The sequence below is a fragment of the Aethalodelphis obliquidens genome, unplaced genomic scaffold (genome assembly GCF_003676395.1).
Source record: "Aethalodelphis obliquidens isolate GAN/ISIS:26980383/991018 unplaced genomic scaffold, ASM367639v1 scaffold27, whole genome shotgun sequence".
In the NCBI taxonomy this organism is placed as follows: domain Eukaryota; kingdom Metazoa; phylum Chordata; class Mammalia; order Artiodactyla; family Delphinidae; genus Aethalodelphis; species Aethalodelphis obliquidens.
This window is the reverse complement of record NW_020837971.1, coordinates 9,142,741-9,159,816: the sequence shown is the minus strand read 5'-3', so window position 1 is coordinate 9,159,816 and position 17,076 is coordinate 9,142,741. Positions and strand designations below refer to the sequence as shown.

Here is a 17,076-nt window from a genome sequence, read left to right as displayed (position 1 = left end):
CAAAAATCTATTCAGTTGAGTTCATTCTGCACTTTTGAGAGTCTACATTAAAGCAAGTGGCAAGGCCTAATGGTATATATGGAATGGACAGAAATTCCTTTTATGTTTATATATGTTTTACTTATAAAGATTTATTTCTCCCACCTTGGAGGAAACCCCTGGGAGCAGATGTCTGAAAAGGATTGTATTATGTACATCTAGTGAAGAACACAGAGCTATCTTAAGGGCATGTTGATAAGGACCCCAAATATTTTTGGTATAGGAGACTTTTTTTTTTAGCATATATAAGATCTTAGGCTTTCAGAAGACAACACATAAGTTAAAAGAGCATTTAAAAATATTTGTGACAGGGATTCCCTGGTGGTGCAGTGGTTGAGAGTCTACCTGCCGATGCAGGGGACACAGGTTCGTGCCCTGGTCTGGGAAGATCCCACATGCCGCGGAGCAGCTGGGCCCGTGAGCCATGGCCGTTGAGCCTGCACGTCCGGAGCCTGTGCTCCGCAACGGGAGAGGCCACAACAGTGAGAGGCCCGCATACCGCAAAAAAAAAAAAAAAAAAAAAAATTTGTGACATTAAACGTCAAACTCAAATTTTTAAAGAAAACAAATACAGAGAACTGCAAAACGGAAAAAGGAAGCATAGATAGATGCTTTATGAGAAAAATAATGACCTTTCACCTAAAAAGAGTCTTCCCTATTATTGTAATGATTAAACTGCCTGTCCTTAAAACCACTGGAATATGTAGGTTACTGACATTATGCCAAAGAAGTCAAAAGGTACTTTATTGCAAAAATAGAAAAGGTCTTAAAATTGCATATGATGTTTTATACCATTTCACCAATAGGCCAAGGCCAGTACATAACTTACCAAGCCAGAAAAACTTGAAAACAAACATTACTAAATTGTACGTACTATATATAGTGAGTTGTAAAAAGAATGTGATGCCATGCTGTATAGCATGATTCACTGCCAAGTTCCCTCTTACATGGGCGTAGTCATAACATATCAATCTGAGTGAGTCAAAATGAACACACATTGCCTATGACAACATCCTTTAATTATCTTCTTAAACACAGATACTTTCAGTATATTATAATCATCTGAATAAACCTTTCAGTCAAATCATAATTTTGTGGAGTAGAAAGTCATTTTATCAGTATGTCGATATTGTTTTGATCTACTCTTTTAGAAAGTGATGTTAAAGCCTATTGACTATTGAATCACTACTCTGTTTACTGATACACTGTAAATGTAAAAAAAGGAAAAAACCTGAAATCACAGAAAATGCTTGGCATCTACACAAACACATTCTCAGTGGACTAACCACTACTGTGTAATTTTGTCACTATAGGTCTTCTTGCTCCATACTTTTGCTTCATGCAGTGGGTTCAACAATATCCATGTTTGTTCCAAACAGGGCAACTAATTGTTCTTCATAGGTAGCGATGTTCCTTTTCATAATCTCCATGCAAGGTCCCAAAAGCCTTTCAAATGCTTGCACATCCATGGCTAAGAAGAGGGGAGAATAAAAGAAAAATAACATTCTTTGCAAATCTGCAGAATTTCTAAGTCATTTATGGTATCTATTCCGCATATGTCAATGACGCAATGGCATTTTTAGATAAATATCAGATACAAGAAGAAGGCATAAAGATAAAAACATTCCACTTCGGAAAGGAAGCAGCCAGTGTTCCTTGGCAATATGATGTCCTATTGGTGGTTCCTGATCCAGGTTAAAAGAATGAGGGACTCTTATGTCAAGACCTTGGAATTTTAAAAATAAACTAGTTTTGATGTCACCACCTTAGTAATATGAACTCAAGGGCAGCAAGGGAGTGCTTTCCATCTCGTTTTCCCTTCTCAGGGTTTACGATGCTACGTTGTGAAGAATCCAAATGTTACCTTTTATGATTTTTATTCTTTTACACTATGGTCAATTCAAAACGGCAGCCAAAATAATGATTTTAGCCACTGTGTAAGTATGTGCTCTATGTCGCTTAGCTTGCCTATCTCGAGCATTTTCTAAAACTGAATTTATAATATACACATGAAAATATGATCACACTATCATACAAATACAAATTAAAGTACTTTATTTTTTGCCTCTCAAATTTGCAGAAGTAAAAAAGGCAATGTTGACAATAGAGTGAACAAACGTTGTTGTACTGCTGGTACATGTAAATAAGTACAAATAAAAGTGATCTGGCAATATTTATCAAAAACGATAAAAAGAAAACCCACTTCCAAAAAGCATTTCTCAGGAAAAGTCCTATATGTGGAAAAGTAGTCTCTGCATACACCCACACAAAAAAGCTCTCCCCGACCCCCCAAAATGGAGCCAAAACTCCCCAAATTATTTAACAGTGGGGAATGATTAAATCATTCATAATGTGTATATTTACCTAATGTTACAGTCTGATGTAATAAATATGAGAAAATGCCTAAGCTATAACGGATGAAAAAAGCAGTTTACAAAACTGTTTTAAAACAGAAAACCCATACAAATAAAAAAGATGAGAAGGAATTATAGAATTATAATAGGACGTGGAAATTGCTGGGTGGTGGCGGTATTGGGTGACTCTTACTTTTTCCTACCTTTTCTGTATTTCTCAAATTTAATGTGAATATAATAATTTATTATAGAAAAAAATTAATGGGATTTCACTCACATCGCCTTTACTCCTACTGTCTAATACCTCTACTCAGGGAAATTACCTGTCAGCTTCTAATTGTCTTCTTTTTCATCCAAGTATAACCCTTGATTAATATTATATTATTTAAAACCTTTGAACAAGTCAATTCTCTAAGAAAATTCTGAGGATATTTGCAAATCTTAAGAACATCGAAGCTAAATTTATGCTACTGAACTGTGGATGAAGAGCACAGAGTGGCTAATTACTTCTGAATCATTTCCTTGAAGAAAATGTCACCTAGGGACTTCCCTGGTGGTTCAGTGGTAAAGAATCCGCCTTACAATGCAGGGAATGCAGGTTCCATCCCTGGTCAGGGACCTAAGATCCCACAAGCCGCGGGGCAACTAAGCCCGCACACCACAGCTACTGAGCTCACGCGCCTCAACTAGAGCCCCCGTGCTGCAGACTACAGAGCCCACACGCTCTGGAACCCATGCGCCACAACCAGAGAAGAGAAAACCCACACGCCACAACTAGAGAGACGCCCGCGCGTCGCAACGAAAGATCCCGTGTGCCGCAATGAAGAACCCATGCACCACAACTAAGACCCGACACAGCCAAAAACAAATAAAAATAAATAATAAAAATAAATCTTTTAAAAAAGAGAGAAAATGTCACCTGTACTGATATCTCCTGAACTATATTTTTCATTATTAAACTAAGTTATGTCTCATATATAAAATCTCAGCTATATATAGATGTCTTCCAGCTGAAGATGGCATTTCTGCTGAGCTGCTGTGTGGTACACAGAAGTAATAAACAGCTGAACAAGATTTTATTGTGCTCCGACAAGCTTGAACCTTTGATTCCTAGTACAAGACGAGTAAGTATTCTTACAGACATTCCAGCTTGCCCTTCAAAGCTTAGTGTACCTTATAAAAATGCTGTTTGAGCCTTCCTTTTTTGAGGAACACAGTGTATGTTGTTTATTTAAAAAATTCGATATAAAACTTGGTACTCAGGATTCTTATTTTAACGACATACTAAAATGTTATTTCATGCCTATAAAAAAGAACACAAAATTATAAGTGTGTGAAAAATTTTAAAGGAAAAATGTTGGCTTCTACAAATCGACTTTATAATGCAATGAATCCTAACCTTGTTGTATTTTGTGGGGACCATAAAACTTGTGAACCCAGTAAGATAATCTGTACAACATGAATACGTACAATGCAGACAGAATGATTTCAACCAGGGTAAGCATGCCCAGGGCTGCGTGAGTCCTACCTAAACATTTGACGGTCCCGATGGCGTGTGCGGAAGCAGCTCGGGGCTTGTTAGTTACCAGAGCAAGTTCTCCAAAGTACTGTCCCCGAGAGCACCGAGCGATTTCTACTGCACCGTTCTCCTCCGCCTCTGACTTACCCTGACAAGGTGATGGAAAGTATTAACTTTGACTCAGCTTAAGAAAAGTAAAAGTTAACCTTAGTCTAAACATCAGAAGGAAAATCTATTATGTTTCTTGCTCATATTTCATGGATTTTTAGGACTTACCTTCCTTTTCATGGTAATTTTCACTTCTCCAGATTCTACAATGAAAAAAGAATCAGCCAAGTCTCCCTATCAGAAAAAAACAAAAACTGAGGGTGAAAATGCAAGTTTAGCTGACGGCAATCCCGGCGCCCGTCACACCCCTGAAATCAATCCCACCATGATTTGCCTGAAAGGTGAAACCCCACAGGAGCAGGCTATGTCCCCTTCTAAGTTGAGACGTTAAGATCGACAATTACATTGTAACAACTTCGTTTGTAAAAAATTATCTGAAATGATATACTATCTAGCACGGTATTTCTGCTAAAACTAGCCAAGAAAATATGGCCAACAACACTGAGGTAAGAATTTTGCCTGAACTGCAGCCTGGATAAAGCACATACATAGTTAGAAATGCTAGCACCGTTTCCCAGCAGCATTGCCTCTGTCAGCTGCTCCCATGCTAAAATGTGCCACTCTGTGGGTCCTAATCTACAAGCATCAGCATGGCGACCCAAGATAACCCAGCGACTCCCAAACAGAAGGAAGCAAGCAGACTGCTTAGGGAGCAGTATGTGTGGGCCCAGATGTTTGTCCTGCATCTGGCTGGGGACCAAGCTCTAGATGCCAGTTTACCGACAAGCCACCTCAAGGCCCCAAAAAGATTTCTAAAAGGAAGTGTTGCCATTTCTAACTACACATAGCCATATTCTCGTTTTGGATTTTAAACAAACTGCCTTGACTTCCAAGGATGCCTTCTGAACTAAGTACAGTAGTATAATTACAGAAGATCGCAGATACTGACCTCCCTAAGCCTCTCAAAGTGATTCTGGAGAAACTGAGGTATTTCAAAACTCTTTAGTACAATTCAAGAAATACGGTATCAGATTATATCACAAGGAATGTTGAGTCTCGATTATATTATACTATAGTGCAGACCTGTATGTTTACAAATGCTTAAAAGACAACTAGTATCTAAAGATACCTTTAATAAATTCTAAGTATAGTATACATATCTCCTTTCCCTTACCTTTATATCAGGTTTTCGTAAGAGCTTCATGTTAAATTTTCAAGTATCTTAAATCATAATAGGTCTATCGACAGCCATGTAATTTTGCTTTCAAAACGTGCTCAAACTGCATGTAAAACTAATGAATTAAGTCCTGTAGGTTGTGCCAATGTCACGTTCCTAGGTTTGATATTGCACTAGCGATGCAAGATGCACTGGGAGAAACTGGGTGAAGAGTTCGTGGGACTTTTTGCAGCTTCCTGTGAACCTGTAATTATTTCAAAGTAATCTGAAAAAATCATTTCAAAAGTGCTCTATACTTTGCGGTTTTTCAATTTATATCGTAGACCCTCAGCCTTGTTCTCTAATTTGTCTCTATGTCGTCCCAATCTCTGACTGCGCTAATCTGTATGTATGTGGGAAGTGTGGGAGGATTGATTGATTTACTTGTTTATTTGCCTTCTAAAATAATTACTCTTGAGAGACCTTCAAGATGGCAGAGGAGTAAGACGTGCAGATCACCTTCCTCCCCACAAATACATCAGAAATACATCTACATGTGGAACAACTCCTACAGAACCCCTACTGAACGCTGGCAGAAGACCTCAGACTTGCCCAAAGGCAAGAAACTCCCCCTGGTACCTGGGTCAGGCAAAAGAAAACAGAAAAAACAGAGACAAAAGAATAGGGACGGGACCTGCACCAGTGGGAGGGAGCTGTGAAGGAGGAAAGGTTTCCACACACTAAGAAGCCCCTTCACTGGCAGAGACGGGGGGGGTGGGTGGGGGGAAGCTTCGGAGCTACGGAGGAGAGCACAGCAACGGGTGCGGAGGGTAAAGCGGAGAGATTCCCACACAGAGGATTGGTGCCGACCGGCACTCACCAGCCCGAGAGGCTTGTCTGCTCACCCGCTGGGCCGGGCGGGGCTGGGAGCTGAGGCTCGGGCTTTGGTCAGACCCAGGGAGAGGACTGGGGTTGATGGCATGAACACAGCCTTATTAAGGGGGCTAGTGCGCCACGGCTAGCCAGGAGGGAGTCCGGGGAAAAGTCTGGAGCTGCCAAAGAGGCAAGAGACCATTGTTTCAGGGTGTGTGAGGAGAGGGGATTCAGAGCACCGCCTGAACGAGCGAGCCCCAGACACGGGCGCGAGCCGGGGCTAAAAGCGCGGACCCCAGAGATGGGCATGAGACGCTAAGGCTCCTGCTGCCGCCACCAAGAAGCCTGTGTGTGAGCACAGGTCACTATCCACACCCCCCTTCCGGGAGCCTGTGCAGCCTGCCACTGCCAGGGTCCCGGGATCCAGGGACAACTTCCCCGGGAGAACGCATGGTGCGCCTCAGGCTGGTGCAACGTCACGCTGGCCTCTGCCGCCGCAGGCTCGCCGTGCGCTCCATACCCCTCCCTCCCCCGGCCTGAGTGAGCCAGAGCCACCGAATCAGCTGCTCCTTTAACCCCATCCTGTCTGAACGGGAGCAGACGCCCTCCGGCGACCTACACGCAGAGGAGGGGCCAAATCCAAAGCTGAACCCCAGGAGCTGTGCGAACAAAGAAGAGAAAGGGAAATCTCTCCCAGCAGCCTCAGAAGCAGCGGATTAAAGCTCCACAATCAACTTGATGTACCCTGCATCTGTGGAATACATGAATAGACAACGAATCATCCCAAATTGAGGAGGTGGACTTTGGGAGCAACTGTAGACGTGGGGTTTGCTTTCTGCATCTAATTTGCTTCTGGTTTTACGTTTATCGCAGTTTAGTATTTAGAGTTTATTATCACTGGTAGAGTTGTTTATTGATTTGGTTGTTCTCTTTCCTTTTTTTTTATAATATATAGGTATATATATTTTTTCCCTTTTTCTCCTTTTGTGAGCATGTATGTGTATGCTTCTTTGTGTGATTTTGTCTGTATAGCTTTGCTTTTACCCTTTCTCCTAGGGTTCTGGCTGTCCCTTTTTTTTTTTTTTGGTATAGTTTTTATTTAGGGCTTGATATCATTGGTAGATTTTTTTTTGGTTTGGTTGCTTTCTTTCCTTTTTCTTTTCTTTATTACTTTTTAATTTTTTTATTCTTAATATTTGTTTTTACTTTCTACTTTAACAACTTTATTTTATTATTATTTTTTCTTTATTCCTTTCTTTATTTCTCCCTTTTCTTCTGAGCCGTGTGGCTGACAGGGTCTTAGTGCTCCGGCTGGGTGTCAGGCCTGTGCCTCTGAGATGGGAGAGCCGAGTTCAGGGCATTGGTCCACCATAGACCTCCCAGCTCCACGTAATATCAAGTGGCAAAAGCTCTCCCAGAGATCTCCATCTCAACATTAAGACCCAGCTCCACTCAACAACCAGCAAGATGCAGTACTGGACACCCTAAGCCAAACAACGAGCAAGACAGGAAAACAACCCCACCCATTAGCAGAGAGGCTGCCTAAAATCATAATAAGGTCACAGACACCCCAAAACACACCACCAGACGTGGTCCTGCCCACCAGAAAGACAAGATCCAGCCTCATCCACCAGAAGAAAGGGACCACTCCCCTCCACCAGGAAGACTACACAACCCACTGAACCAACCTTAGCCACTGGGAGCAGACACCAAAAACAACAGGAACTACGAACGTGCAGCCTGCGAAAAGGAGACCTCAAACACAGTAAGTTAAGCAAAATGAGAAGAAAGAGAAAAACGCAGCAGATGAAGGAGCAAAGTAAAAACCCACCAGACCAAACAAATGAAGAGGAAATAGACAGTCTACCTGAAAAAGAACTCAGAGTAATGATAGTAAAGATGATCCAAAATCTTGGAAATAGAATGGAGAAAATACAAGAAACGTTTAACAAGGACCTAGAAGAACTAAAGAGCAAACAAGCAATGATGAACAACACAATAAATGAAATTAAAAATTCTCTAGGAGGGATCAACAGCAGAATAACTGAGGCAGAAGAACGGATAAGTGACCTGAAAGATAAAATAGTGCAAATAACTACCACAGAGCAGAATGAAGAAAAAAGAATGAAAAATATTGAGGACAGTCTCAGAGACGTCTGGGACAACATTAAATGCACCAACGTTCGAATTATAGGGGTCCCAGAAAAAGAAGACAAAAACAAAGGGACTGAGAAAATATTAGAAGAGATTATACTTGAAAACTTCCCGAATATGGGAAAGGAAATAGTCAATCAAGTCCAGGAAGCACAGAGAGTCCCATACAGGATAAATCCAAGGATGAACACGCCAAGACACATATTAATCAAACTGCCAAAAATTAAATACAAAGAAAAAATATTAAAAGCAGCAAGGGAAAAACAACAAATAACATACAATGGGATCCCCATAAGGTTAACAGCTGATCTTTCAGCACAAACTCTGCAAGCCAGAAGGGAGTGACAGGACATATTTAAAGTGACGAAAGGGAAAAACCTACAACCAAGATTACTCTACCCAGCAAGGATCTCATTCAGATTCGACAGAGAAATTAAAACCTGTGCAGACAAGCAAAAGCTGAGATTTCAGCACCACCAAACCAGCTTTACAACAAGTGCTAAAGGAACTTCTCTAGGCAGGAAACACAAGAGAAGGAAAAGACCTACAATAACAAACCCAAAACAATTAAGAAAATGGTAATAGGAACATACATATCGATAACTACCTTAAATGTAAATGGATTAAATGCTCCAACCAAAAGACACAGACTGGCTGAATGCATAGAAAAACAAGACCTGTATATATGCTGTCTACAAGAGACCCACGGCAGACCTAGGGACACATACAGACTGAAAGTGAGGGGACGGAAGAGATATTCCATGAAAGTGTAAATCAAAAGAAAGCTGGACGAGCAATTCTCATATCAGACAAAATAGACTTTAAAGACTATTACAAGAGACAAAGAAGGACACTACATAATGATCAAGGGATCAATCCAAGAAGAAGATATAACAATTACAAATATTTATGCACCCAACATAGGAGCACCTCAATACATAAGGCAAAAGCTAACAGCCATAAAAGGGGAAATCGACAGTAAAACAATCATAGTAGGGGACTTTAACACCCCACTTTCACCAATGAACAGATCATACAAAATGAAAATAAATAAGGAAACACAAGCTTTAAATGACACATTAGACAAGATGGACTTAAATGACATTTATAGGACATTCCATCCAAAAACAACAGAATATATTTTCTATTCAAGTGCTTACGGAACATTCTCCAGGACAGATCATATCTTGGGTCACAAATCAATCCTTGGTAAATTTAAGAAAATTGAAACCGTATAAAGTATCTTATCCGACCACAATGCTATGAGACTAGAGATGTCAATTACATGAAAAAAATCTGTAAAAAGTACAAACACATGGAGGCTAAACAATATACTACTTAATAACCAAGAGATCACTGAAGAAATCAAAAAATACCTAGAAACAAATAACAATGAAAACACGATGACCCAAAACCTATGGGATGCAGCAAAAGCAGTTCTAAGAGGGAAGTTTATAGCAATACAATCCTACCTCAAGAAACATCTCAAATAAACAACCTAAACTTACACCTAAAGCAATTAGAGAAAGACGAACAAACCCCCCAAAGTTAGCAGAAGGAAAGAAATCATAAAGATCGGATCAGAAGTAAATGTAAAAGAAATAAAGGAAACGATAGCAAAGATCAATAAAACTAAAAGCTGGTTCTTTGAGAAGATAAACAAAATTGATAAACCATTAGTCAGACTCATCTTTAAACAAAAGGGAGAAGACTCAAATCAACAGAATTAGAAATCAAAAAGGAGAAGTAACAGCTGACACTGCAGAAATACAAAGGATCCCGAGAGATTACTGCAAGCAACTATATGCCAATAAAATGGACAACCTGGAAGAAATGGACAAATTCTTAGAAATGCACAACCTTCCGAGACTGAATCAGGAAGAAATAGAAAATATAAACAGACCAATCAGAAGCACTGAAATTGAGACTGTGATTAAAAATCTTCCAACAAACAAAAGCCCAGGACCAGACGGCTTCACAGGCAAATTCTATCAAACATTTACAGAAGAGCTAACACCTATCCTTCTCAAACTCTTCCAAAATATAGCAGAGGGAGGAACACTCCCAAACTCATTCTACGAGGCCACCATCACCCTGATACCAAAACCAGACAAAGATGTCACAAAGGAAGAAAACTACAGGCCAATATCACTGATGAACATAGATGCAAAAATCCTCAACAAAATACTAGCAAACAGAAACCAACAGCACGTCAAAAAGATCACACACCATGATCAAGTGCAGCTTATCCCAGGAATGCAAGGATTCTTCAATATATGCAAATCAATCAATGTGATAAAACATATTAACAAATTGAAGGAGGAAAACCACATGATCATCTCAATAGATGCAGAAAAAGCTTTCGACAAAATTCAACACCCATTTATGATAAAAACCCTCCAGAAAGTGGCTTAGAGGGAACTTACCTCAACACAATAAAGGCCATATATGACAAACCCACAGCCAACATCGTTCTCAATGGTAAAAAACTGAAAGCATTTCCTCTAAGATCAGGAACAAGACAAAGTTGTTCACTCTCACCATTATTATTCGACATAGTTTTGGAAGCTTTAGCCACAGCAATCAGAGATGAAAAAGAAATAAAAGGAATCCAAATTGGAAAAGAAGAAGTAAAGCTGTCACTGTTTGCAGGTGACATGATACTATACACAGAGAATCCTAAAGAGGCTACCAGAAAACTTCTAGAGCTAATCAATGAATTTGGTAAAGTAGCAGGATACAAAATTAATGCAAAGAAATCTCTTGCATTCCTATACACAAATGATGAAAAATCTGAAAGAGAAATTAAGGAAACACTCCCATTTACCACTGCAGCAAAAAGAATAAAATACCTAGGAATAAACCTACCTAAGGAGACAAAAGACCTGTATGCAGAACACTATAAGACACTGATGAAAGAAATTAAAGATGATACAAACAGATGGAGACATATACCATGTTCTTGGATTGGAAGAATCAACACTGTGAAAGTGACTATATTACCCAAAGCAATCTACAGATTCAACGCAATCCCTATCAAACTACCAATGGCATTTTTCACAAAACTAGAACAAAAAACTTCACAATTTGTATGGAAACACAAAAGATCCTGAATAGCCAAAGCAGTCTTGAGAAAGAAAAACGCAGCTGGAGGAATCAGGCTCCCTGACTTCAGACTATACTACAAAGCTACAGTAATGAAGGCTGTGTGGTCCTGGCACAAAAAACAAATATAGATCAGTGGAACAGGACAGAAAGCCCAGAGATAAACCCACACACATATGGTCACCTTATCTTTGATAAAGGAGGCAAGAATATACAATGGAGAAAAGACAGCCTCTTCAATAAGTGGTGCTGGGAAAACTGGACAGCTACATGTAAAAGAATGAAATTAGAACACTCCTAACACCATACACAAAAATAAACTCAAAATGGATTAAAGACCTAAATTAAGGCCAGACACTATAAAACTCTTAGGGGAAAACATAGGCAGAAGATCCTATGACATAAATCACAGCAAGATCCTTTTAGACCCACCTCCTAGACAAATGGAAATAAAAACAAAAATAAACAAATGGGACCTAATGAAACTTAAAAGTTTTTGCACAGCAAAGGAAACCATAAACAAGAGGAAAAGACAACCCTCAGAATGGGAGAAAATAGGTGCAAATGAAGCAACTGACAAAGGATTAATCTCCAAAACTTACAAGCAGCTCATGCAGCTCAACATCAAAAAACAAACAACCGAATCCAAAAATGGGCAGAAGACCTAAACAGATATTTATCCAAAGATGATATACAGATTGCCAACAAAGTCTTGAAAGGATGCTCAACATCACTAATCATTAGAGAAATGCAAATCAAAACTACAATGAGGTATCACCTCACACCAGTCAGAATGGCCATCATCAAAAAATGTAAAAACAATGCTAGAGAGGGTGTGGAAAAAAGGGAACCCTCCTGCACTGTTGGTGGGAATGTAAATTGATACAGCCACTATGGAGAACAGTATGGAGGTTCTTTAAAAAACTAAAAATAGACCTACCATACGACCCCGCAATCCCACTCCTGGGCACATACCTTGATAAAACCATAATTCAAAGAGAGTCATGTACCACAATATTCATTGCAACTCTATTTACAATAGCCAGGACATGGAAGCAACCTATGTGTCCATCGACAGATGAATGGATAAAGAAGATGTGGCACATATAGACAACGGAATATTACTCAGCCATAAAAAGGAATGAAATTGAGTTATTTGTAGTGAGGTGGATGGACCTGAAGTCTGTCATACAGAGTGAAGTACGTCAGAAAGAGAAAAACAAATACCGTATGCTAACACATGTATATGGCATCTAAAAAAAAAAAAGGTTCTGACGAACCTAGGGGCAGGACAGGAATAAAGAGGCAGACGTAGAGAATGGACTTGAGGACACAGGGAGGGGGAAGGGTAAGCTGGGACAAAGTGAGAGAGTGGCATGGACATATATACACTACCAAACGTAAAATAGATAGCTAGTGGGAAGCAGCCGCATAGCACAGGGAGATCAGCTCGGTGCTTTGTGACCACCCAGAGGGGTGGGATAGGGAGGGTGGAAGGGAGACACAAGAGAGAGGAGATATGGGGTTATATATATAGCCGACTCACTTTGTAATAAAGCAGAAACTAACACACCATTGTAAAGCAATTATACTCCAATAAAGATGTTAAAAAATAATAATATAAAATAAAATAATTACTCTTTTCTCAGCCTCACACACTTTGAATCTTGTTTCACATATATCGAAAGAGACAATATTTCAGATAAAGATTACAATACAGGGTAATATTGTGATACAAAAATTACAGAATTTATTAAAAATCTGTTTAAATCATGCAATCAATGTTTCAAAACTGTAACTAGGAAATAAGGTACTATCGTTGGTATGCTTTATCTGTAAACTTTAACTGTCTTCATAAATCCTACTTCTTGGTAGGTCTGTTCTAACCAAGATACGTATGTATTGCTTCTGGTTCCAATGGGATCTTAGAAAAGCATTAGAGGTTAAAGAGCATGCTGGCCCCCTTAGTGCCTGTAGCGCCTGGAAGCCAGTACAGTACATGGTGCAGCGTGTTCCCTTCTTGGTTTATTTCATCAGGAAGCAGCCTCAGGAAGTTTTGCCAATGAACCGATTGTGCAAACTTCTACATCTTCCGATGCACATTCTGGGTCCTTATTAATAAATCTCATGGAGTGATTACCATTTGTTTTCCTCTTATAAATGGCATTCTTTATACATGTGACCTTCATGTCAGGTACAAATATAAAATTATGCAGAAATCCATTTGATGATTTAATACATATTCATTAAGAGTTAGTTACAAAAATAAAAATACTCAAAATAGCTTCATGGCTGTAAATTAAACCATTTTTAACAGGTCATTTGATAGAATATTCATTTAACCCATCACTACATACTAATTATAGACACACATGAAAATTTTATCAAGACTTACAGTGTATAAGAGTCTTTTGGAAAATAACCCCAAACTGAATCCATAAAAAGTATTATACCTGAGCAATGATTTGTTCTCCATCGTTGTATACTTTGGTGCCTATCACATCTACCACTTTCAGGCGCTCAGAAACCTATAAAGGAAAAAAAGATAATACCCTTGATAATACTGTATTTGTATTTAATAATATAATTACTCTTGTATTTGATAATATAAATGGGTTTGAACCGTGCAGGTCCACTTATATGCAGATTTTTTTCAATAAATATACAGTGGGCCCTCTGTATCCACAAATGTGGAACCCGAGGGCTAAGGAGGGACCAGTGTGAGGGACTTGAGCATCCGCAGATTTTGGTATCCACCGGGGTGGTCCTGGAACCAATCCCTGTGGAAACACAGGGACAACTATATTAAACAGACTAATCAGGTAGGTAATCGTAACTATTTCAGGGGTTTAAAAATGGTAGCCTATAGGCCAAATAAATTGAGCTGTGTGTGGGTTTGTGTGTGCGCATGTGTGTGTTATATTAACTGCCAGCATTTTAAACAAGTTTTTCATAAAAACTTAAATTTCCAGCTTCTCTTGAAGAATCAGGGCATTCAGCAACACTCAGCCCTTATTTCCATGCAGCGAAAAATAAACTCTGGTGGACTAGCAGCTGCTTCTTTAGATGGAGCACATGTTTTCAAGTTTACCATTTCTTCTTTTTATGTACCTAGCTCTGAAGGCATTTGAAGTTCCAACCCCTGACCTATTTTTATTTAAAGATATCTACTGCTGGAGAAGATCAGCTGCCCAATATGCGTTCTGAAATGTGGCCCGAATTGCTTGCTACTCGGTGGATACTGACAAGCCAACAAAGAGACATGTTAGCACACTGGTCCATCAACCCCAAGGATTCTGGCTGAGATGCTAGAAGGATGGCATTGCTTTCGCTAAGGTGGGGAAGAGAGGGAAGAAGGTTTGGGATGTGTTAGGTCTGAGATGTCTTTTAGACATCCCAGAAGAAATGTTGACTATGCAGTTAGATAAATGAGCCTAGTGTTCAAGGGCAGGGCCTTGCCCGGTGATGTCAATTTTAAGAAGCATCACCATAATAGACATTTAAAGCCAGGGGATTTGCCAAGTTCACCGTGTGAATAAGTGTAGCCTGAAAAAAGAGAGACCTTAGACTGTCAGTTTTAAGAGGAAAGGAGGAAAGGAATAAAGAAGGAGAGGCCAGTGAGGACATTCTGTATTTAGATGACCTCTTCCTATAAAGGCTCTTGCCTACATTTAGGTGATTAGTTTAAGTCTGCTTTTAGATAGAGACCACACATAAATCTGCTATAGATGCTCCTAGGGGTCTATTACTTGTAAACGACAAAACAAATGCAGTTACAGGCAGTAAAAGAGATACTAAGCTATAAAAACACTGTAATCTTTTCAAATGAAAATATGGATAGATTATTATTCAAAGAAACCTTCTACAGAACTAAGTATTTCTAACAAAACAGAATCTTTTAAAGCAAAATAAAATAAAAGCACAAACATATACTTACTTCCAAAGATTTAAGAAATGGCAGTGACTCAATAAAGCTTTCATACATTTTTCTCTTTTTGGCATTATTTTTTACAATTATCCTCCTGAAGGTTACCCTGTCCTAAAGGCAGAATATCAAATACAAAGATAGTTAAAAGGTAGACTTTATGGAGAAAGAAAGTTTGAAGAAATAGTTTCATTTTATTCCCTGTAAGGAACAAACAATAATTGAAGATTCTGAAATAGAAAATTAACATTACTATCCTTCTAATATGACTCATTTCAGATTTTATTTCTTTAAGCAAAAATATAGAACCATATTCATGTTTTTTAAAGAAAGCAAGTTTACTTTTTATTCAGAACAGACATCTGACCAACATGTAACTGGCGGGCTACACCCACTAGGTGGCGCTGTCGCACCATTTAAAAAATATACCAGCTCCTTGCTCGTTTTCCACCCCCAGCTTTTTGAGATACAATTGACCTACAGAATATTGTGGAAGTTTAAGGTACACAACATGTTGATTTGATATATACTGTTAAATGATTACCACAGTAGGGTTAGTTAACACCTCTATCACCTCACATAATTACCACTTCTTTTTTGTGGTGACAACGTTTAAGATGTACTCTCTTAGCAGCTTCCAAGTATGCAACACAATATTGTTAACCATAATCATCATTTGTACACTGGATCCTCAGAACTTATTCATTTTATAACTGCACCGCCCCCCACCCCAGGCCCTGGCAACCACCATCTTACTCCGTTTCTATGAGTTCAAACTAGCACTGAGTTCTTTTGCTATAGATAACAGCCCTGGAGTGTTACAATTCGGTGGGACATGACTAGCATTGTTTTTGAGGTATAACTGGCATACGACATTATATTAGCTTCAGGCATACAACATAATGATTCAACATTTGTACATATTGTGAAATGATCACCACAATAAGTCTAGTTAACATCCGTCACCTCACATAGTTACAGAATTTTTTTTCTTATGATGAAAACTTTTAAGATATACTCACATAGCAACTTTCAAATATACAATACAGTATTATTAACTGTAGTCACCCTGCTGTACATTACATCCCCAGGATGTATTTATAACTGGAAATTTGTACCTTTTGACTCCCTTCACCCATGACCAGCATTTTTATAAAAAAAAAACAGAATAGGAAATCTGAGTGTGCACCCCTTTTAGTAAAGTGTTGAGTTATATATTTATTTCAGTTATACACAAAGGCACACACACACATGCACTGGTGGTGACATTTCCTATGTGCTTCTTGTGGGTTGCGGTAAAAAATACATGAAAACCAGTATTAGAAAATGGTTTTAAATCATGAAAGTACAATGTAAAGAGATGCTGAAAAATTATTGACTTTAGGGTTTCTGTCACCTTTTTAAAAAGGTGCACAGAAAAACTACAACTTTCTTGAGTAGATTCTGATTCCAGTGTTTATCATGCTCATCATTCTAAAATGTCCCTATGTTTATACTACTTAACCTCAAAGATACCACAATGAATTAAGGAACTAGAGAAAACTTTAAAGGTAGTGGCTCAAAAAATGGTTTTCCTACAAATTTTATATTTTAAAAATTCCTACAAAACGTTATTTTAGTTCTCAGTTAAGAGCCCCTAGAATTATGTTACTTCGGCATACACTGATAACTATACCATCTTAATATAAAATAAAATTAATTGGGATATGTTCTTTAATTAGTAAATTACTATGCCAACACATTAGGGCTCAATTTAAATGAACTCATACGATGGAGAAAAATACCAGTGAGGATGTAAGTCTCTAGGTAATTAAACATCCTGTTCTCCAATTTAGTTTACTAC

General features: G+C 38.7%; 1 protein-coding gene across 2 annotated transcripts in view; it reads right to left on the bottom strand.

Annotated features, from left to right (window-relative positions):
* Positions 1–856: 856 nt before the first annotated feature.
* PRKAR2B (protein kinase cAMP-dependent type II regulatory subunit beta) overlaps positions 857–17,076 on the bottom strand; it is a 110,158-nt gene continuing 93,938 nt past the window's right edge. Inside the window, exons 7-11 of one of the 2 annotated variants that reach the window (XM_027123899.1) lie at positions 15,246–15,347; positions 13,762–13,836; positions 4,189–4,254; positions 3,922–4,060; positions 857–1,510 (exon numbers count right to left, since the gene is read on the bottom strand). In XM_027123899.1, the coding sequence (XP_026979700.1) occupies positions 1,377–1,510; positions 3,922–4,060; positions 4,189–4,254; positions 13,762–13,836; positions 15,246–15,347 (516 nt within the window). In that variant the 3' untranslated portion in view covers positions 857–1,376. The remainder of the gene's footprint in view (positions 1,511–3,921; positions 4,061–4,188; positions 4,255–13,761; positions 13,837–15,245; positions 15,348–17,076) is intronic. The other variant, XM_027123900.1, reaches the window with a different exon arrangement.